Here is a 24843-nt window from a genome sequence, read left to right on the forward strand (position 1 = left end):
TCTGGATGTCTTGATATTCTAAACATTTCGGGGCGTTTTGGATGTTCTGGATGTTCTGAATGTTCTGGATGTTCTGAACGTTCTGAATGTTCTTGACATACTGGATGTTCTGACTAATTCTGAATGTTCTGGATGTTTAAAATCTTGTGAATATTCTGGATGTTCAGTCCTCAGGTAAAACATCAGGTTTTCCTCCAGGTGCTAATAGATGATTCAGTGAAACACTCACAGTGAAATACTTACTGATCAATAAGCTTAAGATACTTCATCCATGAGTTAGATTCAGTTTGGTCGGGTTCATTTACCTGATTCACCCTGAAAGGATGTCTCAGCTCTCTTGTCTCTCTCAGCTCTGGGGATCAGGCCTGAGGGCTTTGCTTTTCCTCCTTCTGTGATGGTGGATGTTTGTTGACCCGTGAGTCTCAGCGCCGCAGTCTTCTGTGTCTGCAGGACGGCGAGCTGCAGGATCATTTTCAGCTGGACTGTCAGGCTGATGGGACGTGGAGCGCCCCCCCCCCTCGCTGTCAAAGTAAGACTTTAATCTGACCTCACCCTGCTGTCCGTCTAAAGAAGGATTTTGACATTCTGGTCTCAAGTAATGATCTCCACAAGGTGACAAAAAAGTTTCTTTATCCTGAATTATCATGAAAACTCAGTGAATCCCAGAAATGTCATGGATGATTAATATCATATTTATGATTAATGCTGCAGAAAACACCACAGATAACAGATGTCCTAATGTCTATACGAGTTCCTCTCACTCACTTTATCTCTCAGAGCACAGAAGAATGCTTTCAGCTGTATAAAAACTAACAACTTACCAGTTCCTCATCTCTTTCAGTGACTTGTAGCAGGAATCTGATGTTTTCATTATTACTATTTACAGTGTTTAAAGGAGTGAATTAAACTATTCTGACAGATGAGCAGGAAGGTTTTACACAAACATTAAGACTGAGGAAAAGGTAGAACTTTAGCTGCATGCACAACACAGAACCTTCTACATTAGGTTTCAGTCCTTTACTGTCTCCAGAGAGGAAACAGGACCAGAACTTCCTTTCGTTTTGGGTCTTTCATTCAGTATCTTTGTTGCTGACTGTGGTTTCTTTGTGGGAGGGGCTGGTGGTGAAGATGTTTGCATGCTATGCTACAGTGACTCATCTAGTGGTACGAAGTGGTTTTACAGGAACATGCTGTCTGTTTTCAGGATCTTTATCTAACATGACAGGTTTTATTTTTTCCATTTCTTTTTATATGTCCAGTTGAATTTAAGGTTTTCAAACCGCCTGTTTAAATGTGTTTGATTGTATGAAATGACTTATTGTTCAGACTTGGTTTTTTTGGCATTAGCACCTCATGATTTCTGTAAGAACAGGAAGAGACTGAGGGAAGAGTTTGTGATGGAAAGATAGTTAATATTGACAGCTGATGGACAGTTTTAGGACAAACAAAAAGATAAGAAAAAAACATATTTTGTAAAAAGCTGTAAAAAAAAATTAAAAAAGATTATGGAGATTTTTTCTCCACAAGCCAATGGACAAACTCACTTATTGCAACAACCTCCCTGCACTGAAACCAGGAGTTTAGCTCTGAAACCTTTTTACTCAATGAAAAAAACTGAGAATCTGATGCAACAAGCCTGTGTTTAATGAAGATTTTACTCTCCAACAGTATTGATCAGTTCCAATCGGCATTAATATGAACACAGACACAATTTTTTCTCTGAGGATGTTGCAGTTGGGCTTGAAAAAGTGAACAGTTTGTCTTTGCAGAAACAGGTTTACTGACTGTAAGGTCATACATGAAGGTGCCGACACTGATGGCAAAACCTCAGGGACAAAAAGAGATGAGACTGATGGATTTTACCATCTGTCACACAGCTGGAAGCTCAGTTTTAATGTGTGAGTCAGAAATAATAAACTGATTATCTCAGAAACTGTGGTCCAACACATCTGCAGGACACAGTGATGTCATCCCTCCTTGTTGTCATAGTTACAGGCTTGGGCGGTGCTGGTAGTTACTGGATGTAACTCTGAGAGTAAACTCTCTGATGTTGGTGATGGATTTAATCAGCTTATTTTGGTGGATGCATCTGTCATGTTTGGTGTAAAAACATCAGCTCAGAGACAGAATGGTGTGATCCTGTGTGTCAGGTGTGAAGCTGAAGGTCTGCAGACTGTCCAGGATTCAGTACTCTGGTCACTGAGACTTCATCTCTTCTTTCTCTGTAGAAACAGACTCCAGAAGGAAGAGAAGAGCTCTGTCCAGTGTCTTAGCCAATCACAGCCAAGATTAGAGACCACATCAGCCAATGAGAGTTGGCTGATAAAGATTATGATTAAAACCCAATAAAACGAATCAAACCAGAATCTGCTGTTATGTGTCTCTTTAAGCCGATGTGTCAGTCATCAGTACACCAGCAGAACAAAGCGAGCAGCTGCCTGTCATCATGGGGCATGTTGTACCCCAGTGTGTTACAGCTCAGTTCTGTTTGGCCCGGCCCAGTCAACAGATGGAAACACGACAGTTCTGTTTTAACTCGTGTAGCTCTGTTTATCAGTGGAGGAGATGTGTGTCATGATTACACTTGATTGTGGTTTTTTGTGGTGTGTTTTGATTTCCAGGCGGGGCTGAGCAGGTATCTTTTTTATAAGCAGTTGATATAAGCAATAAGCTTCACATTCCTAAAGCTTCCCTTGGCAAAGCAGCTCTGTTTGGCATCAACGATATTCAGATTACAATTCTGCTGCCAAAATGTGGGACAGGACAAAGGGGGAAGAAGTAGCTTTTTAAGTAAAGGTTTAATTACAGCAACCTTCAAAGTCTGAGGTACATATCCTGTCAACAAAGACAGACTGATCAAATCCAATATGGAAGTATTGATTAAGGGGAAAACCTCCTTGAACAGTCTGGTTGGGATTGGGTCTAAAATACAAGTTGATGGTTTAGAAGAGACTATTGCTGTTGTTAGCTCAGAAAGATCAACTGGGCAGAAGCCGTCTGAATACAATTCAGGTTCTAAAGATACTTCTAAAGCTGCTCTACTTGATGATACATCAGTGATGATAATGAGAAGGATTCCATTAATCTTCTCTCTGATAGAAACAATTTTATTGATGAAGAATCTCATGAAATCATCCCTGCTGAGAGTTAAAGGAATAGCTCGGACTCTTTGTCAGCCTGGCAACAGCGCTGAAAAGAAACCTGGGATTATTCTTATTCTCTTCTATCAATAATGAATAATAAGCAGTTCTAGCTTTACGAAGGGCTTTCTTATACGTTATTAAACTATCTTTCCAGACTAATTGAGACTCTTCTAAATTAGAGGAACGCCACTGTCTCTCCAGCTTTCTTCAGTCTGCTTTAAAGCAGCTGTGAATTATACCAAGGAGCCAACCTCTTCTGACTGATTACCTTCCTTTTCAGAGGGGCAACATTGTCCAGTGTTGGACGCATTGAAGCTGTAGTGCTGTCAACAAGAGAGTCAAGTTCTACTGGAGTAAAGTTTAGGCAGCCGTCCTCTGTCATATCAGCACATGGCAGTGAAGAAAAGGATGATGAAATCAACTCTTTAAATCTGGTTACAGCATTCTCTGACAGACACCTTCTATATGTAGAATTCTTCTCAGAAACCGTAAAGTCAAGTAATGTAAATTCAAAAGTTATTAAAAAATGGTCAGATAAGACAGGGTTATGAGGGAATGATCTCCCTCTGATCTGAAGATAGCTGCCACTCCTCCTCCTCTGCCTGTGGTTGGAGGAACATGAACATTTAAATAGTCAGAGGGAGTTGATTCATTAATGCTAACATGATCCTCCTGCTGCAGCCAGGTTTCTGTAAGACAAAATATATCAATATGATGATCACAGATCAAATCATTCACTAACAGAGACTTCAAAGGGAGAGATCTAATATTCAGCAAACCACATTTAATAGTTTGATGTTTTTGTTCAGTTAGATTTTTTGTCTTTATATTTTTTAGATTTTCCGTATTTGTTCCTCTTGTGTTTATTGATTTATTTCATTTGGGTGATGTGGGAGCAGACACATGTTTTTGGATGACTAATAAATTCGTCCATATTTGTAGAAATGAGAGCCGCTCCTTCCAAAGTGGGATGGATACCGTCTCTCCTCATCAGACCAGGTTTTCTCCAGAAAGATTGCCAATTATCCATGTAGCCCACGTTGTTTGCTGGACACCATCTAGACAACCAGCGATTGAATGAGGACATGCGGCTGAACATGTCATCACTGGTCAGATTTGGCAGGGGTCCAGAGAAAACTACGGAGTCCCACATTGTTTTGGCAAAATTACACACCGATGCAACATTAATTTTAGTGACCTCCGATTGGTGTAACCTGGTGTCATTACCGCCGACGTGAATAACTATTTTACCGTATTTATGCTTCTCCTCAGCCAGCAGCTTTAAATAGGATTCATGCTGGAGGTAGTACCTTTCATGTGGGTGGGTCAGGATTCAAACCCACATGAAAGGTGACAATCTAAACACTATCCACTACTACTGCAGTCTGCTGAACTTCTTTGGACAGTTTGAAACTGACAGTAGCACCCCTGCACAGAAGACACCACCCCCCAGATGACCAGGTACTGTCTTCAGCCGGCGTGAGGAGATCCCTCTCCAGGATCAACACTCGCAAAGCTGCAGGACCTGACAACATTCCTGGCCGTGTGTGCAGAGGAGCTCACAGATGTCCTCATAGATATAACACCTCTCTGAACCTAGCTGTTGTTCCCACCTCCTTAAACTGGACCTTATTTCTGGCATGAAATACGTTCATCTCCTCACCGAGAACAGTTTGGTGAAAGTCGGCGTCCTTCGGAAGATATTTAGATAACTTGCGATCGGCGTATATATCTTCCTCCAAACCTCCTGCAAATTAGGACTGTCATGATATTAGATTTCAATTGCACAATTACTGTGGACAAAATTATTCTCAATAACAATATTATCACAGTATCAATAGAAAATTTAAAAATACGGCTATCAACTAATTCTATCAATTTGTATTTGTCTTGGTAGATGAATTAAACTGAAAATAGGAGGAAAGGAACTGTCAAAATTGTAAAAGATATATATATTATTTGCTAGTGGGGTGATCTCATTAGTTCAGATGAAATCTCAACATTATAATACGTGTTTTTGTATTATTTTACCATCACAGTGGTTATTGTTGGTACCCCTCAGTTAAAGAAGGAAAAACCCACAATTCTCACTGAAAGCACTTGAAACCTACAAAAGTAACAATAAATAAAAATTAATTGAAAATTAAATAATCAAAATCAGCCATTACTTTTGAAATGTTGATTAACATAATTATTAAAAAAAATTTTTGTTGCACAACCTTTTGAGGCAATCACTGCAATTAAACGGTTTCTGTAGTTGTCAGTGAGCGTTCTGCAGCTGTCAGCAGGTATTTTGGCCCACTCCTCATGAGCAAACTGCTCCAGTTGTCTCAGGTTTGATGGGTGTCTTCTCCAAATGGCATGTTTCAGCTCCTTCCACAGATGTTCAATGGGATTCAGATCTGGGCTCATGGAAGGCCACTTTAGAATAGTCCAACGCTTTTCTCTCAGCCATTCTTGGGTGTTTTTGGCTGTGTGTTTTGGATCGTTGTCCTGTTGGAAGACCCATGACCTGCGACTGAGACCAAGCTTTCTGACACTAGGCAGCACATTTCTTTCCAGAATGCCTTGATAGTCGTCAGATTTCATTTTACCTTGCACACATTGAAGACACCCTGTGCCAGATGCAGCAAAGCAGCCCCAAAACATTGCTGAGCCTCCTCCATGTTTCACCGTAGGGACAGTGTTCTTTTCTTCGTATGCTTGGTTTTTGAGTCTATGAACATAGAGTCGATGTGCCTTACCAAAAAGCTCCAGTTTGGTCTCATCTGTCCAGAGGACATTCTCCCAGAAGCTTTGTGGCTTGTCAACATGCATTTTTGCAAATTCCAGTTTTGCTTTTTTATGATTTTCTTTCAGCAGTGGTGTCCTCCTTGGTCGTCTCCCATGAAGTCCACTTTGGCTCAAACAACGACGAATGGTGCGATCTGACACTGATGTACCTTGGCCTTGGAGTTCGGGTTAGGGTTAGGGGTTAGGGTTAGGGTAGGTAACCCACAAAAAAATATTAAAACTATCTTTATCTTTGGATACAATTCCAACGATCTGTCTCTTCAATCTGTCATCAATTTTCCTCTTGCGGCCACGTCCAGGGAGGTTGGCTACTGTCCCGTGGGTCTTGAACTTCTGAATAATCTGAGCCACTGTTGTCACAGGAACTTCAAGCTGTTTAGAGATGGTCTTACAGCCTGCACCTTTAAGATGTTTGTCTATCATTTTTTTTCGGATGTCCTGGGACGATTCTCTCCTCCGCTTTCTGTTGTCCATGTTCAGTGTGGTACACACCTTTTCACCAAACAGCAGAGTGTCTCCCTTTAAATAGGCAGACTGACTGATTATGAGTTTGGAAACACCTGTGATGTCAATTAAAGGACACACCTGAGTTAATCATGTCACTCTGGTCAAATAGTTTTCAATCTTTTATAGAGGTACCATCATTTTTGTCCAGCCCTATTTCATTAGTTTTTAAAAAAAAATAATTATGTTAATCAACATTTCAAAAGTAATGGCTGATTTTGATTATTTAATTTTCAATTAATTTTTATTTATTGTTACTTTTGTAAGTTTCAAGTGCTTTCAGGGAGAATTGTGGGTTTTTCCTTCTTTAACTGAGGGGTACCAACCATTTTGTCCACGTCTGTATGTTAAATCGCTGCCTGCTGTTCGAACTTGTGCCGATTATGTAATTATGCAGCCTCCCAATTCCAGCTTACTTTATATTCCACATGAACAAAGTGTTTTAGGGCGAATTAAGTTGTAGCTTTTCCTCCATTGAAAAGGTTAACAGGACTCCCACAAAGACAGTGATATGAACTGGGTCCAAGTGGTTCTGTTTTAGAGATTTTGAGACTTTTGTCACTATCAGTTCTGGTTGTTTGATTTGTTCTGAGCTGTTGCTCATCACTGTGGATTCCTGTGTTATTACACCCTAAAAGAGAAAAATGTTGCACCAAACTTTTCATTTGGACTGTTAGTAAAGAACACAAACCACAAATTTTTTTACGAGTAAACTGAGGACAGATCAGTTTTAACAAATCTACGTAAAGTTTTCCAGCTGCTTCATTCTCTGACTGACGTCAGGAAGATGAACATGTGCAGAGGGTATGGCTCCATCCTCATCTTTAGCATCATCATCACTGCTGTCATTGATTAAGTTTGTTAAACTGACTGTAAAATCCTCTGAAATCCTCTGGTTCATACTTATGTTTGGGATCAGTTGCACTTATACATAGTTGTGGCCTGGTTTGACTCTGGTTTAGGGTCAGGTTTCGGTCAGACTTTGGATTTGGTTTGGACTGACTCTCTACATCCAGTTGTGCATCTGGATAAGGTCTGGTTCAAATTAATGCCCGGGTCTAATTTGAGATCGGATTTGGATATATTTAGTTCTTATTTGTGATGTCAGGTTTAAGTCTGGGTTTAGCTGTCTTTTGGGTCTGGTTTTAGCTGACAAGTTTGGATCCAGTTTTCATCTTGCCCACCTCCTTCCTGTTCAGACAGGCTGCCTGGTTGCTCACAGCTGTATCTTTGTCTGTTGCAGTGGTGGATTGTGGGAGTCCGCAGACGGTCGACATGGCAGATGTGGTGTTTGGTAGCAATGACAACAGCACGCTGTATGGAGCGATAATCTACTATGTGTGCAGGGGGGGTGGCGTCACGCTGAGCAACAGTGAGGATGTTTGATAATAACACATTTATGGTGTCAGTTTAACATTTTCTATACCATCATTCAGTCAGTGCTGTACGGTTTGTTTACTGTGTTTTTGTAACTTGTTAAAATACCAACAATTTATCAATTATTTAGAAGAGTTTATTGTGAGCTTAAATCCCTCTTCACAGTTTTGTTGTTGTTTGTGGGTTGTAGGTTCGTACAGATGTGGTTCGACAGGAGACTGGACAGATGCTGAAGGAGGAACTGCACTGCCCAGCTGTTTGCCAGGTACATGTTCATCTGTTTACCTTCCTACATGTTTACCTCCTTTGTTGACCTGTCTTCATGTCACTGTTTACCTGGCTGTCTGTTCATTTTCTTTAGTTTCCCATCTGTTTTCCTTCGCTCTGATCACCAGGTAAACCTGCTGGTTTACATGAATTGTTCACCTTTCTGTTTGCTTGTCTGTGTTCTGTTTCTTCCCCAGCCTGCGGCCGTCCATCTCGCGTTCTCCCCTCTCAGGTGAAGAGGATTGTTGGTGGTCGGAGCGCCGAGCCTGGTCTGTTCCCCTGGCAGGCGCTGCTGAGTGTGGAGGATCTGTCTCGGGTCCCTGAGGACCGCTGGTTTGGCTCAGGGGCCCTGTTGTCCGATTCCTGGGTCATCACAGCCGCTCACGTCCTGCGGTCCCAGAGGAGGGACACTAGTGTTGTCCCTGTGGCTCCAGAGCATGTCAAGGTGTGAGGAAGAGGAGGAGGAACAGGTTGTTTTATCATCAAACATGAAGGAAATGTCTCTTCTGTTTTAGTTACTTTAGTGACAGAAAGGTTTTGTGCTTTTTATTGTTCTCAGTCATAAGTCAATGCAGCACAGAAATACAACAGGAGACCAACCAACAGCTGATGACTGCTCTCTGTCTCTCAGGTGTTCCTCGGTCTTCACAGCCTCAGAGACAAACCTCAGTCCACTAGTCGCTCAGTCCAGCACATCTTCCTCCATCCGGACTTCCAGCCCAACAACTACAACAACGACATCGCCCTGCTGAGGCTGACAGAGCAGGTGGAGTTCAACCAGCTCATACATCCAGTTTGTCTCCCACCACCTAACAGACAGGTGAGACAAATAATACAGCCAACCCAGCGTGAAATCCTGTTGATGCAGGTGGAACATGATGAAAACCGTAGGTGTCCCAGAGCAGACATCCAACAAGAAGACACCTCAAAACTTTTGTGGAAAGACATGCTTTCCCCTCTTTTGGATATTATGTTCAGAAATGCCACCTTTCAGATATAAAAAAAAAACTACAAGGTACAAAGTAATGACTTCTTTTGGTAACATAACATTTAAAAATGTTGTTTCTTTCCACAATAGTCACAGTTGATTATTTTTCAGTGAAAGTCAGACCATATTTAAAGAAAGTTTGAAAGATTTTTTAAGAAAGTGATGTAACTTGGTGTTACCTCCTGTTGGGTTGATGTTACCTCCTTTTGTGTTGGGTTGATGTTACCTTCTGTTGGGTTGATGTTACCTCCTGTTGTGTTGGGTTGATGTTACCTCCTGTTGGGTTGGTCTTACCTCCTTTTGTGTTGGGTTGATGTTACCTTCTGTTGGGTTGATGTTACCTTCTGTTGGGTTGGGTTGATGTTACCTCCTGTTGGGTTGGGTTGATGTTACCTTCTGTTGGGTTGATGTTACCTTCTGTTGGGTTGGGTTGATGTTACCTCCTGTTGGGTTGGGTTGATGTTACCTTCTGTTGGGTTGATGTTACCTCCTGTTGTGTTGGGTTGATGTTACCTTCTGTTGGGTTGATGTTACCTCCTGTTGGGTTGGTCTTACCTCCTTTTGTGTTGGGTTGATGTTACCTTCTGTTGGGTTGATGTTACCTTCTGTTGGGTTGGGTTGATGTTACCTCCTGTTGGGTTGGGTTGATGTTACCTTCTGTTGGGTTGATGTTACCTTCTGTTGGGTTGGGTTGATGTTACCTCCTGTTGGGTTGGGTTGATGTTACCTTCTGTTGGGTTGATGTTACCTTCTGTTGGGTTGGGTTGATGTTACCTCCTGTTGGGTTGGGTTGATGTTACCTTCTGTTGGGTTGATGTTACCTCCTGTTGTGTTGGGTTGATGTTACCTTCTGTTGGGTTGATGTTACCTCCTGTTGGGTTGGTCTTACCTCCTTTTGTGTTGGGTTGATGTTACCTCCTGTTGTGTTGATGTTACCTCCTGTTGGGTTGGTCTTACCTCCTGTTGTGTTGGGTTGATGTTACCTCCTGTTGGGTTGATGTTACCTCCTGTTGGGTTGGGTTGATGTTACCTCCTGTTGGGTTGGGTTGATGTTACCTTCTGTTGGGTTGATGTTACCTTCTGTTGGGTTGGGTTGATGTTACCTCCTGTTGGGTTGGGTTGATGTTACCTTCTGTTGGGTTGATGTTACCTCCTGTTGTGTTGGGTTGATGTTACCTTCTGTTGGGTTGATGTTACCTCCTGTTGGGTTGGTCTTACCTCCTTTTGTGTTGGGTTGATGTTACCTCCTGTTGTGTTGATGTTACCTCCTGTTGGGTTGGTCTTACCTCCTGTTGTGTTGGGTTGATGTTACCTTCTGTTGGGTTGATGTTACCTCCTGTTGGGTTGGTCTTACCTCCTTTTGTGTTGGGTTGATGTTACCTTCTGTTGGGTTGATGTTACCTCCTGTTGGGTTGGTCTTACCTCCTGTTGTGTTGGGTTGATGTTACCTCCTGTTGGGTTGATGTTACCTCCTGTTGGGTTGGGTTGATGTTACCTCCTGTTGGGTTGGTGTTACCTCCTGTTGGGTTAGTGTTCCATTAGCTGTCTCCTATCATCCCTCAATGTCCTCCACTGAGACAGATTCATTGATGTGTCACAAATGTCTTTTTGTCTTTATTGAATTTATTTAAGAAAATATATTAACTCTGACCTCTTTTTTTCCCAGGTTGCCCTTCCGTCACCTCTTCCCAACTCTCTTGGCGTAGTAGCTGGTTGGGGGATCTCCAACCCCAGTGCCTCCTCCTCTTCCTCCTTACCCTCTGGTCCTTCAGTTGTAGCAGACCTTGGGATGACTGCAAACCTCCTGCAGTACGTGAAGCTACCCGTGGTCTCTCAGGACGAGTGTCAGGCAAGCTACGCCTCACGCTCCATCAACTACAACATCACCGACAACATGTTCTGCGCCGGCTTCTTCGAGGGGGGACGGGATACCTGCCTTGGGGACAGCGGGGGGGCATTTGTGATGGAGGATGAGATCAGTCAGAGATGGGTGGTGTTTGGATTGGTTTCCTGGGGCGGGCCAGAGGAGTGCGGGAGTCAGAGGGTTTACGGAGTCTACACTCGGGTGGATAGATACGTGGAGTGGATACAGAGCCACCTGGACTCTGCCTCCCGGTGGTGAGGCAGCCCTGCAGATCTGTTTCCTGTCCTTGTCTGTCTTTGACTTCATCACCACTGTTGATAACATCAGCTCATACCTGCTGCTTTGCAAAACTTACCTGTGGACAGCTGTGACCAATTAACAAGGAGCACAATTTTAAGAACCTTAATATCAAAAACAAGAGTAAATGTTAGAAGCCCTACCTTCTGAGTAACATTATTTTTACCACCACTACATCATCAAAGTACTACAGTCCTCTAAAGTTCTGCATGAAATTGTAACAGAACCAGGGTTATATTATAACTCTAGAGTTTAGCTTTGATGGGTGACGCAGTCATTGTTGGAATTTATAAAAACTTTATGGGGTCCCAACACAAGTTTCACCCTCCGTGATTGTCTTACATGTTATGATTCAATAATTTTCAGACTTGCTTTCTAACCACACATCCTGGTACTGTTGGCCACAGGAGTTCTGAGACTGTTTAGATTTTCCACATTTGAGGCTGTTAACACTTAACGCAGTGACAGTGTTGGACGTGAACATGGATCAGTGCTGTTCGCCCAAGATGGCGCTGCGGTTACATCTTCACTTACAGCCTCAGGATGTATTTAGATAATCTTTGGTGTTGGCTTTATGTCGGAGCTGTTCAGGGTCCAGGTGACGAATAATCATTTCTGAACAAAGGAGAAGTTTTACCTCACAGTATGAAAACGTTTCAGCAGAGACTTACACTCCTTAATGTTTCTGTTATTTACACACAAATGTTTTTCTTACACAGGAAGTCACACTATTTTTATACTGTCTGTTGTGTACTATTATGTAACACTCACAATAATGTTTGAATATCCCAAAGGTCTTATAAAGGAACTGAAATAATCATGTTTGCAGTGAAAGTAAAATCAAGTCAAGTCAAGTTTATTTGTAGCACATTTCATGTACAAAACAATTCAAAGTGCTTTACATAAAATAAAAGCATCACAATGGGGAATGGAAGAAGCATTAAAAATACATAAAAGAATTTAAAGAGAAGCAAATAAAATAATTAAAATGAATTAAAATGATTAAAAACAAGCAAGTTAACAGATATCCTGCAGATTTCATGTATAGACACATGAGAAAAGAAATGTTTTTAACCTGGATTTAAAAACATTTGGTGACAGTTTAATCTCTGGGTTAATCTAACCTAACCCTAACCCTAACCCTATCTCTGGCAGTTTGTTTCACTTGTTTGCAGCATAACAGCTAAATGCTGCTTCTCCATGTTTAGTCTGGACTCTGGACTGGACCAGCTGACCTGAGTCCTTGGATCTAAGAGCTCTGCTGGGTTTATATTCTCTGAACATATCACAGATTCTGGGATTTATAAACCATCAGCAGGCTTTAAAATCTATTCTGTGACTGACTGGAAGCCAGAGTAAAGAGTTTAAAGCTGCTGTGATGTGTTCAGATCTCTGAGTCCTGGTTAAAACTCCAGCAGCAGCGTTCTGGATGAGCTGCAGATGTTTAAGTCTACTGCAGATGAATGCATGGATGAGTTTCTCCTGGTCTTTTTGGGAGAGAAAACCTTTAATTCTGTTGATGTCTCTGAGTTGGTAAAAAGCTGCCTTGGTGACAGCTTTGATGTGGCTGAAAGTCAGATCTGAGTCTATCAACACTCCAAGGTTACCAACTTGGTCAGTGATTTTAAGGGCCCGAGTCTCAAGATATTTACCAACGCTGACTCTCTTCTCTTTGCTACCAACATCATGTTATGAACATTGATGATCTGGGCTGGTTCTGCAGCCACAGGACCTGGGCACCTTGCAGTCATTGAGTCCACCATGAACTCCTCTGGATACCAAAGTATTCTAGAGTCAGATGTGAGGCCATCTGTCCCACAGCTAAAGCTGGGCTGGGTTATCATTAGGTCTGGTGAGAGATCTACTGCAGTTTAGAAGCTAAAAATTACCCAAAAAAAGAAGATTTATGAGAAAATATCATAGATAGGAAGCTACCTCTAATAGTTTTAAAAGCTGTGGAAAAGTTTCTGTGCGTAAAAGAACCTGATGAGATGTGGGACAGAGGTATAAACTGGGGATTGAATAGTAAAATTCTTGCAATGTAAATACAAAGCCATGACCCCACAATGGAGTTACCACACTTAGAGGATGTTCACTCTTTTTTTGTATGAAGAAAAAAAATCTGACAAAACTGTTTAAATGTAGTTAAAAATGTAGTTAAACTGTAAATTTGAATTAGAGGAAAATACGACTCATCAAGCAAACCTAGTTTCAGCTCTTCTGTTCTTTCTTGAATTCTTTGAGGACTTCACTGATTAAAAACAATAATTCTTCATCAACCAGTTTCCATCTTTCTCATTCAGCAGCTGACAGATCAGCTCTGCAGGTTTTCAGCCTTGGAACAATTCTTTGAGTTTTCTCCGTAAATCTAAACTCAGACTGAGATCTGAGCTGATATCTTTCCTAAAGAGAATATATGCATCATCATCATTCTGAGAAATGAGCTCAGCATCACCAAACCTCCTGACTGATGGAAGGAGAACAGAGTCCAGATGTACATCTCCTGTAGAGGTGATGGCTGCCATCTCCCCAGGGGTTTCCTACTGAAACATGGCATAGGCTCAAACCCAAAAGCCCTCCATATCCATCCATATCCGGATGTATCAATGTGTGCATGAATCCAGGCACATTTCCTTTGTACATCCCAATCAACGTGGAACTGAGCGCATGTCGGACTCCTCCCTGTCCACGCCCCCTACTTAAATATGCAAATCATATCTAAATGAGCCCTGCACCTGCGATTCCTCTCTCTGCACGATCAGAAAATAGAGAAAAAAGAATGAGTAAGACGGGAAAAAGAATAACTTAACGGAAATCGACATGGAGGCACATATGCTCAATGTGGGGGGATAATATCAGGACAACTACAGGAATAAAGTTACTCACCAAGAAGCCTCCCATCCCGTTCAGTGCAGCTTGTTGTCTGTTCCCAACAATTCTGTTACTGAATGTATGAATCAGGCGTTGAACTTTTAAAAGTATGCACTGCAGCACATGCTGTTATATCCACTCTGTAACTGCAGACACATGGGAGTGTTAACTGTTCATGTGTCTCACATCACTCAGTCTGAGGACTCATTGTGTTTAAATGTATTCATTATAACAGTTTCCCAACATCACCTCTAAGTGTCGCCAAAGAATCAGCAGCTGTAGAAAAGTCTATACGCAGCCCTGAAGTTGGGTGAGGCACCGCACATTTCCACGGTCATTTCGCTCTGATACAGCCCACGTGAAAAAGTGTGCACGTCACTTTTTGGTGCGTGCACCCTTTGTACACGAGGCCCCTCATCCTTTACCTGACAAAAGCAGACGCTTTTATTCAAAGCAGCTTACACTGGTAGGGTAAACGGGAGGAGGTACTGCCTTCTAATGCAGGGGATTTGAACCCAAGTCACCCACATGAAAGGCAGCAATCTTACCGCTACACTATTCAGAGAATATCAAGTATTTTAAATATTTTAGGTACAGTTTACACAACCAGAATGATCAGCTATTAAATTACAGTTTTATGGTATATCTGTGTTTTGTTTATTCAATAAAAAAATTAAAAGAAGAATGAAAATCCTCAGTGTGATTCAGAATCTTTGCCAGGACTTGTATGTCTGTATCTTTATGGTAGATTATCAGGTGAGATGGGTATTTGAATCTGAAGCCTCTTATGTTAATCCATGACTGACAGTTACGATCCAGTCCTGTAAGTCTGATCCTGGTGAGTTTTTAATGCCTTCATCAGCTCTTGGTGCTGTTCAGGTCCGGTCTCTCCATGGTGTCTCTGATCCAGTTTAAGAAGTTTCCTAGTCGGGTGTAAACTCCATACTTTCCCCGGGCAGCACATTTCTCTCCCCAGCTGACAACTCCGGTCAGATACCAGGTGCCTCTGTAGTGTACGACGAAAGGACCCCCGCTGTCTCCACTGCAGGCATCCAAGCTGGCCTCCAGGTAGCCTGCACAGAACATGTTGTCTGTGATCACCTGCAGGACACATAGGATGGGACAGGTGAACCAGACACAAACATCACAAGATGAAGTTGTACATAAAACATTAAACTAATCTGCCCGTAAGCACGAGCACATCACCCCATCCTGGTACACCCCAATCACTGCACTGGCTCCCCGCCGCAGCCCGGATCAACTACAACCTTCTGCTACTCACCCATAAATGCATCCATGGACCCGCATACCTCCAAGAACTCATCAGCCTACAGTCCACCACCCGCACCCTCAGATCCACAAACACCAGGCTCCTCCGGGTCCCCAGTACCAGGCTCCTCCGGGTCCCCAGTACCAGGCTCCTCCGGGTCCCCAGCACCAGGCTCCTCCGGGTCCCCAGCACCAGGCTCCTCCAGGTCCCCAGTACCATGCTCCTCCAGGTCCCCAGTACCAGGCTCCTCCGGGTCCCCAGTACCAGGCTCCTCCGGGTCCCCAGTACCAGGCTCCTCCGGGTCCCCAGTACCAGGCTCCTCCGGGTCCCCAGTACCAGGCTCCTCCGGGTCCCCAGTACCAGGCTCCTCCGGGTCCCCAGCACCAGGCTCCTCCAGGTCCCCAGTACCATGCTCCTCCGGGTCCCCAGTACCAGGCTCCTCCGGGTCCCCAGTACCAGGCTCCTCCGGGTCCCCAGCACCAGGCTCCTCCAGGTCCCCAGTACCATGCTCCTCCGGGTCCCCAGTACCAGGCTCCTCCGGGTCCCCAGTACCATGCTCCTCCGGGTCCCCAGTACCATGCTCCTCCGGGTCCCCAGTACCAGGCTCCTCCGGGTCCCCAGTACCAGGCTCCTCCAGGTCCCCAGTACCAGGCTCCTCCGGGTCCCCAGTACCAGGCTCCTCCGGGTCCCCAGTACCAGGCTCCTCCAGGTCCCCAGTACCATGCTCCTCCGGGTCCCCAGTACCAGGCTCCTCCGGGTCCCCAGTACCAGGCTCTCCACCATGGGGGGCAGAGCCTTCTGCTCGGCCGCACCACGCCTCCCCTCCCAGCTGAGGGCTATTCAGAGCCAAGACTCTTTTAAAACAGGCCTAAAAACCTTTTTATTCAGAAAGGCATATAATTGCTGATTTGATTTCATTGATTTTGATTTCACTTCACATATGATTGCATATGATTTCTAACTGATTTATAACCTTGTCCTAACTTGTAGCACTTTGAGATCTTCTTCATGAAAAGTGCTGTCCCACAGATTCTCTGAAAAGCCTCCAGCTGATCCAAAACCCTGCAGCCAGAGTTCTGATGAGATCTAACAGCAGAGATCATGTTTCTCCAGTTTTAGCTTCTCTTCATTGGCTCCCTGTTAGATTCAGAATATAATCTAAGATTCTTCTCCTCACATATAAAGCTCTTAATGACCGAGCTCCATCACATCTTAAAGATCTCACAGTTGGATATTTCCCCAACAGAGCACTTTGCTCTCAGGCTGCAGGTTTCCTTGTGGTTCCCAGAGTTTCTAAAAGCAGAATGGGAGGCAGAGCCTTCAGTTATCAGGCCCCTAAAAGCAGAATGGGAGGCAGAGCCTTCAGTTGTCAGGCCCCTAAAAGCAGAATGGGAGGCAGAGCCTTCAGTTATCAGGCCCCTAAAAGCAGAATGGGAGGCAGAGCCTTCAGTTATCAGGCCCCTAAAAGCAGAATGGGAGGCAGAGCCTTCAGTTATCAGGCCCCTAAAAGCAGAATGGGAGGCAGAGCCTTCAGTTATCAGGCCCCTAAAAGCAGAATGGGAGGCAGAGCCTTCAGTTATCAGGCCCCTAAAAGCAGAATGGGAGGCAGAGCCTTCAGTTATCAGGCCCCTAAAAGCAGAATGGGAGGCAGAGCCTTCAGTTATCAGGCCCCTAAAAGCAGAATGGGAGGCAGAGCCTTCAGTTATCAGGCCCCTAAAGGCAGAATGGGAGGCAGAGCCTTCAGTTATCAGGCCCCTCTCTGTGGAACCAGCTGCCAGTTTGGCTTCAGGAAGGACACTGGCCAGGTCTATGTGAACTGGTCTAATTTGAACTTTAGTTAATTGGATTTGATTGTATTCCAATGAATTTGATTATAATTGGCTTGAATTGGATTGTATAATTGAAGTGCCTTGAGATTACATTTGTTGTAATTTGGCGCTATATAAATAAAATGGAATCAAATTGAAAAACAGGCTTTAATCAGTCTGATCCTCTTTAACCTTTAAGGCTGTGATCCTTTTCGCCTCTGACCACACGTCTCTCAGGTTGTTCTACTTTAGCTTTTTTCTGTACACCTTGTTCTTCATTATATTCTTTTTAAATGCCTTTGCAGAGTCTTCAGTAATCTGTCTCCCACCCTGAAGGTCTTCTTTTTATGTTCAACAGCTCTTTCAGGTGACTGGTGATCCAGTGTTTGTTAATAAGGAAGGGGGTTAGGGTTAGGGTAGCATGGGAAGCACCTCCCTGTCTTATACTCTCCACACAGCAGTTACTGTAATCTGCCACTCAGTTACAGTATTGACACAGCTGTATGCATCCTTAAAAAGTGCATGGAATAAATCCAACTTTTTGTTTTCTCTGGTGGAGCAGCTGGTGAACTGCTGAAAGGTTGGAAGTGTAGCTGAGAGCGAGACTTGGTTGGAATCTACAGAAATCTCCTTGAATGTGTTGGTATGTTGTATTTGTAGCCTGGCAACCGCTGAGCTGAGGGCATCACAGTGGCACCAGGTACGATTTAACAGGTGAAACACACGTCAGTGTCCTTTTTACAGATCCTCTACAGAACAAATCACAGAAGCCAAGGCTTAGTGGGTGGATGAACCATGATTCTGCCATTTCAATGTTTTTAGATCATTCATCCAATAATATTTGGAACCATCAATTTGCTGGAATCTGTTAAACATAAAACAAAATTATTCTGCCAATTCTTTTCTCAGTAACTCAAATAAATGTAGGATATTTGAAAAGACAATTAATGAAAAAAGAAGAAAAGAAAAGAGAAATTAAGGAAAATTAAAAGTCCAGTCCACCTCTGAATTAAAGCGTCACCTGATTTTCATGGGAGTCAGTGAACATTAAAACTGCTTTCTGTGGAAAATGTTGTAATGATGAAGTCGCTCGATGTTACAGACAGGATTATTTTCTTTAGTAACCACCTCATGATTCTAAACAGGCTAATCTGGAGATCTTTACACTTCCAGCGTCAATCAACAGAACTTAACACTGATTCCAGATCAGCGGTGCTCTGCTCAGTACAGCAGCTCTCAGGTGGATCTGCTCACCTGCTCTGTGGTGGCAGTGCAGGCCTGGTAGCTGATCACAGGGAGCGTCACCTTCCTCAGGAACCGAGAGGAGCGACGAAGGTACTGAGTGGCCCCCCAGCCCGTTACCACCCCCCGATTCTCCTCCTGAATGCAGACACACAGTCACCTCTAAGGGCCCCATCACACAGACAGTTACAGTTTCATCATAGTTACCCTCAGCAGGTATTTGGACAGGTGGGTGTCAGGCAGGCAGGCTGGGATCGCCGTGGGGCCCCTGACAGCTGGCTGGGCGAGGTAGAGGAGAGCGATGTCACTGTCGAAGGTGAAGGAATGGAAATGAGGATGAATGATGACTTCCTGGATCTTTATCAGCTGCTCACCTGGATCAGGACGTTGCTTATCCAAGTCCCCTTCAAACACAAAGCCACCAACAAACTGAGAATGTGTCGCACAGAGTGGAATGATCCAGTGAAACAGAACAAAGACACGTGACGTAAGAAATTATGCTACAGCTTGAAATTCAGTTTAAAAGGCAGATTAATTCCTTGAAGGGACACACAAACAGATTCCTTCATACAAACAGGGTTAGGGTTTGGGTCACAAAACAGAATATCTTCATTTTAGGGTTTTCAAGAGGATTCTATTAAAGATTTACTGTAATATATAAATATTGTGTACTGTGTTTTGTTTGAGCTTGTTTAAAAAAATCCCACTTCCTGTTTTCCTAAGATTTTATAAAGAAATGAGGACAGGATCATGAAGTGTTCTGGTTTATGTGTGAGAGCTGCTTTCCTGGAGCGGCCTGCAAGGAGCAGTAACACTAAACCACCTGCAGGTCCCCTCATGTTCCTGAAACAAAGGATGATTCCGACCTGTTTAAATGTCCTGTGGTCCAACACTGAGCTGGAAGGAAGCTCACCTATAGTAACATGGTCTGCAGACTCTTCAAAGCAATGAGCAGCAGAAACCACCCAACGATCAGAAACCAGAGTCCCTCCACAGAAACCAAACCCATCAGACCTGTGGATCAAAACCTAAACACACAGAAACAAAAATGCTTTCTAAACAAAATCCCATGGCTCCCAAACACACCATTGAAACTGACCATGTGACACAGATTAACAAAGAATATCCCACAAATCTGAAAGTATTCAGATCCAATCAGTTGAATGAAGTCAGTGGATTACGTGATGTTCTGCTCCATGATCAAAGCAGACTGATGATATCACACCTGCCAGGGGCTCCCTCCTCGCCTCTCGAGTTGTCCTCCCACAATACGAAAGGTTATCTTGGTCCATGCCTCCGTCTGGTTTTGTCCCATCTGTTCATAGGTGGCGTTCGCCATCCAAGGCTCCTCCAACTCCTCTGTGGCATTAAGTTGAGGGTCCAAGCTCTGCGTGATGTTGCTGTCCAACATGGTGTCCGTCTCCATGGTGACGTTGACATCGTCAGGGAAACTCCACAGAGAGCGAGTGTGGAACAACGCCTCCATCTGCTGACGACCACAGGGGAATGCCACTGAACAGGAAGAGGACAGGTCAGATTTACACTCAAACCAACAAAGTGTTCAACATCTGACCTGTAAAAACACCTGACTGCAAGTGAATGCAACACAGCTGGTAGCCTCCAGCCCATCCAGTAAGATCAGGTGTCTGTCAGATCGGGTGTTTTAAATCAGGTGAGTTTGAAGTGAGGTGTGTGTGAAATCAGATGTGACTGGTCAAGTGTGTTTCAGATCCGGTGTGTTTCAGGTCAGGTGTGTTTCAGGTCAGGTGTGTTTCAGGTCAGGTGTTTTTAAGGTGTGTCAGATCAGGCTTTTTTCAGGTCAGGTGTGTTAGATGCTGTGTGTTTCAGACCAGGTGTGGTTCTGGTCAGGTGAAGTGTCGTTCAGATCAGTTGTGTTTCAGTTGAGGTGTGTGTGAGATCAGGTGTGTTTCAGGTGGGGTGTGTGTTTATTACCTTTTGGCGAGCAGCTTCTTCCATCCGTCTCCAGTCTGAATCCATCAGCACAGCCACACATAACTCCAGCTCCTCCTGCCAGGTCTCTGCAGTACTGCAGACAGCCGCCGTTTCTATAGTGACAGTTCAATACCACTACACAAAACACAGGTACAGTCATCAAAAACATTACATGAGTCTCAAGTGTTGTTTACATGAACATTTATGCATTTAGTAGATTCTTTTATCCAAAGCAACTTAAAGGAAAAGGGAAAGTTACTGTGGCTAGACGACCTAAAACTATGTTTAGATCAATTAAGTTAAGTGCAGTTCAAGAAAGGCCAAGAAGGTGAATGATAATTAGTTAGTGGTTAGTTTGTGGATGAGGTACTCTTGGAAAAGTAGAGTTTTCAACAGCTTCTTGAAGGTAGAGAGTGGTGCTCTTGAAGCATTTGGTAGGTCATTTCACCAATGGGGGACCATGGATAAGAATAGTCTGGAGTGCAGCTCTCGTGGGGGTGGCAGCACTAGATGATGTTCCTTGGAGGAATGTAGGAGCTTAGGGGGAACACTAACCTGAGTGCGTTGAGGTAGGTGGCGTTATTTAGGTTATTCGAGTGTTATTTACCTGATTCTCAGCTGTTATTTAATTGCGTTCTTTATCTCAGTCTCAGGTGTTATTTACCTCAGTCTCAGGTGTTATTTCTTTATCTCAGTCTCAGGTGTTATTTATCTCAGTCTCAGGTGTTATTTCTTTACCTCAGTCTCAGGTGTTATTTACCTCAGTCTCAGGTGTTATTTACCTCAGTCTCAGGTGTTATTTACCTCAGTCTCAGGTGTTATTTCTTTATCTCAGTCTCAGGTGTTCTTTATCTCAGTCTCAGGTGTTATTTACCTCAGTCTCAGGTGTTCTTTACCTCAGTCTCAGGTGTTATTTATCTCAGTCTCAGGTGTTATTTACCTCAGTCTCAGGTGTTATTTACCTCAGTCTCAGGTGTTCTTTATCTCAGTCTCAGGTGTTCTTTATCTCAGTCTCAGGTGTTATTTATCTCAGTCTCAGGTGTTATTTACCTCAGTCTCAGGTGTTATTTACCTCAGTCTCAGGTGTTCTTTATCTCAGTCTCAGGTGTTCTTTACCTCAGTCTCAGGTGTTCTTTATCTCAGTCTCAGGTGTTATTTACCTCAGTCTCAGGTGTTCTTTATCTCAGTCTCAGGTGTTCTTTACTTCAGTCTCAGGTGTTATTTATCTCAGTCTCAGGTGTTCTTTACCTCAGTCTCAGGTGTTATTTATCTCAGTCTCAGGTGTTATTTATCTCAGTCTCAGGTGTTATTTATCTCAGTCTCAGGTGTTATTTATCTCAGTATCAGGTGTTATTTCTTTACCTCAGTCTCAGGTGTTATTTATCTCAGTCTCAGGTGTTATTTACCTCAGTCTCAGGTGTTATTTATCTCAGTCTCAGGTGTTATTTACCTCAGTCTCAGGTGTTATTTCTTTATCTCAGTCTCAGGTGTTATTTATCTTAGTCTCAGGTGTTATTTACCTCAGTCTCAGGTGTTCTTTACCTCAGTCTCAGGTGTTATTTACCTCAGTCTCAGGTGTTATTTATCTCAGTCTCAGGTGTTATTTATCTCAGTCTCAGGTGTTATTTATCTCAGTCTCAGGTGTTATTTACCTCAGTCTCAGGTGTTATTTCTTTATCTCAGTCTCAGGTGTTCTTTATCTCAGTCTCAGGTGTTATTTACCTCAGTCTCAGGTGTTATTTCTTTATCTCAGTCTCAGGTGTTATTTATCTTAGTCTCAGGTGTTATTTACCTCAGTCTCAGGTGTTATTTACCTCAGTCTCAGGTGTTATTTATCTCAGTCTCAGGTGTTATTTCTTTACCTCAGTCTCAGGTGTTATTTATCTCAGTCTCAGGTGTTCTTTATCTCAGTCTCAGGTGTTCTTTACCTCAGTCTCAGGTGTTATTTATCTCAGTCTCAGGTGTTATTTACCTCAGTCTCAGGTGTTATTTCTTTATCTCAGTCTCAGGTGTTCTTTATCTCAGTCTCAGATGTTATTTACCTCAGTCTCAGGTGTTCTTTACCTCAGTCTCAGGTGTTATTTATCTCAGTCTCAGGTGTTATTTACCTCAGTCTCAGGTGTTATTTACCTCAGTCTCAGGTGTTCTTTATCTCAGTCTCAGGTGTTCTTTATCTCAGTCTCAGGTGTTATTTATCTCAGTCTCAGGTGTTATTTACCTCAGTCTCAGGTGTTATTTACCTCAGTCTCAGGTGTTCTTTATCTCAGTCTCAGGTGTTCTTTACCTCAGTCTCAGGTGTTCTTTATCTCAGTCTCAGGTGTTATTTATCTCAGTCTCAGGTGTTCTTTACCTCAGTCTCAGGTGTTATTTATCTCAGTCTCAGGTGTTATTTATCTCAGTCTCAGGTGTTATTTATCTCAGTCTCAGGTGTTATTTATCTCAGTATCAGGTGTTATTTCTTTACCTCAGTCTCAGGTGTTATTTATCTCAGTCTCAGGTGTTATTTACCTCAGTCTCAGGTGTTATTTATCTCAGTCTCAGGTGTTATTTCTTTACCTCAGTCTCAGGTGTTCTTTACCTCAGTCTCAGGTGTTATTTACCTCAGTCTCAGGTGTTATTTACCTCAGTCTCAGGTGTTATTTCTTTATCTCAGTCTCAGGTGTTCTTTATCTCAGTCTCAGGTGTTATTTACCTCAGTCTCAGGTGTTCTTTACCTCAGTCTCAGGTGTTATTTATCTCAGTCTCAGGTGTTATTTACCTCAGTCTCAGGTGTTATTTACCTCAGTCTCAGGTGTTCTTTATCTCAGTCTCAGGTGTTCTTTATCTCAGTCTCAGGTGTTATTTATCTCAGTCTCAGGTGTTATTTACCTCAGTCTCAGGTGTTATTTACCTCAGTCTCAGGTGTTCTTTATCTCAGTCTCAGGTGTTCTTTACCTCAGTCTCAGGTGTTCTTTATCTCAGTCTCAGGTGTTATTTATCTCAGTCTCAGGTGTTCTTTACCTCAGTCTCAGGTGTTATTTATCTCAGTCTCAGGTGTTATTTATCTCAGTCTCAGGTGTTATTTATCTCAGTCTCAGGTGTTATTTATCTCAGTATCAGGTGTTATTTCTTTACCTCAGTCTCAGGTGTTATTTATCTCAGTCTCAGGTGTTATTTACCTCAGTCTCAGGTGTTATTTATCTCAGTCTCAGGTGTTATTTACCTCAGTCTCAGGTGTTATTTCTTTATCTCAGTCTCAGGTGTTATTTATCTTAGTCTCAGGTGTCATTTACCTCAGTCTCAGGTGTTCTTTACCTCAGTCTCAGGTGTTATTTACCTCAGTCTCAGGTGTTATTTATCTCAGTCTCAGGTGTTATTTATCTCAGTCTCAGGTGTTATTTATCTCAGTCTCAGGTGTTATTTACCTCAGTCTCAGGTGTTATTTCTTTATCTCAGTCTCAGGTGTTCTTTATCTCAGTCTCAGGTGTTATTTACCTCAGTCTCAGGTGTTATTTCTTTATCTCAGTCTCAGGTGTTCTTTACCTCAGTCTCAGGTGTTATTTATCTCAGTCTCAGGTGTTATTTACCTCAGTCTCAGGTGTTATTTACCTCAGTCTCAGGTGTTCTTTATCTCAGTCTCAGGTGTTCTTTATCTCAGTCTCAGGTGTTATTTATCTCAGTCTCAGGTGTTATTTACCTCAGTCTCAGGTGTTATTTACCTCAGTCTCAGGTGTTCTTTATCTCAGTCTCAGGTGTTCTTTACCTCAGTCTCAGGTGTTCTTTATCTCAGTCTCAGGTGTTATTTATCTCAGTCTCAGGTGTTCTTTACCTCAGTCTCAGGTGTTATTTATCTCAGTCTCAGGTGTTATTTATCTCAGTCTCAGGTGTTATTTATCTCAGTCTCAGGTGTTATTTATCTCAGTATCAGGTGTTATTTCTTTACCTCAGTCTCAGGTGTTATTTATCTCAGTCTCAGGTGTTATTTACCTCAGTCTCAGGTGTTATTTATCTCAGTCTCAGGTGTTATTTCTTTACCTCAGTCTCAGGTGTTCTTTACCTCAGTCTCAGGTGTTATTTACCTCAGTCTCAGGTGTTATTTACCTCAGTCTCAGGTGTTATTTCTTTATCTCAGTCTCAGGTGTTCTTTATCTCAGTCTCAGGTGTTATTTACCTCAGTCTCAGGTGTTCTTTACCTCAGTCTCAGGTGTTATTTATCTCAGTCTCAGGTGTTATTTACCTCAGTCTCAGGTGTTATTTACCTCAGTCTCAGGTGTTCTTTATCTCAGTCTCAGGTGTTCTTTATCTCAGTCTCAGGTGTTATTTATCTCAGTCTCAGGTGTTATTTACCTCAGTCTCAGGTGTTATTTACCTCAGTCTCAGGTGTTCTTTATCTCAGTCTCAGGTGTTCTTTACCTCAGTCTCAGGTGTTCTTTATCTCAGTCTCAGGTGTTATTTATCTCAGTCTCAGGTGTTCTTTACCTCAGTCT

The 24843-nt window shown here is 42.9% G+C and overlaps 2 protein-coding genes across 3 annotated transcripts in view; one reads left to right on the top strand and one right to left on the bottom strand.

Moving 5' to 3' along the window:
* The window catches only part of masp1 (MBL associated serine protease 1), a 24670-nt gene extending 12620 nt beyond the window's left edge, over positions 1-12050 (top strand). The window contains exons 8-13 of one of the 2 annotated variants that reach the window (XM_072391818.1): positions 451-529; positions 7684-7812; positions 8008-8082; positions 8282-8529; positions 8716-8904; positions 10739-12050. In XM_072391818.1, the coding sequence (XP_072247919.1) occupies positions 451-529; positions 7684-7812; positions 8008-8082; positions 8282-8529; positions 8716-8904; positions 10739-11194 (1176 nt within the window). In that variant the 3' untranslated portion in view covers positions 11195-12050. Of the gene's footprint in view, positions 1-450; positions 530-2228; positions 2367-7683; positions 7813-8007; positions 8083-8281; positions 8530-8715; positions 8905-10738 lie in introns of those variants that run through there. The other variant, XM_072391819.1, reaches the window with a different exon arrangement.
* A 20-nt stretch (positions 12051-12070) lies between these two features.
* The window catches only part of LOC140313842 (coagulation factor X), a 46036-nt gene continuing 33263 nt past the window's right edge, over positions 12071-24843 (bottom strand). The window contains exons 6-11 of the mRNA XM_072391820.1: positions 20378-20512; positions 19650-19936; positions 19338-19452; positions 18632-18828; positions 18437-18562; positions 12071-15205 (exon numbers count right to left, since the gene is read on the bottom strand). Of these exons, the coding sequence (XP_072247921.1) occupies positions 14963-15205; positions 18437-18562; positions 18632-18828; positions 19338-19452; positions 19650-19936; positions 20378-20512 (1103 nt within the window). The 3' untranslated portion in view covers positions 12071-14962. The remainder of the gene's footprint in view (positions 15206-18436; positions 18563-18631; positions 18829-19337; positions 19453-19649; positions 19937-20377; positions 20513-24843) is intronic.

This window comes from Leuresthes tenuis, unplaced genomic scaffold, assembly GCF_036924035.1.
Source record: "Leuresthes tenuis unplaced genomic scaffold, fLeuTen1.0.hap1 SCAF_9, whole genome shotgun sequence".
Taxonomy (NCBI): Eukaryota; Metazoa; Chordata; class Actinopteri; order Atheriniformes; family Atherinopsidae; genus Leuresthes; species Leuresthes tenuis.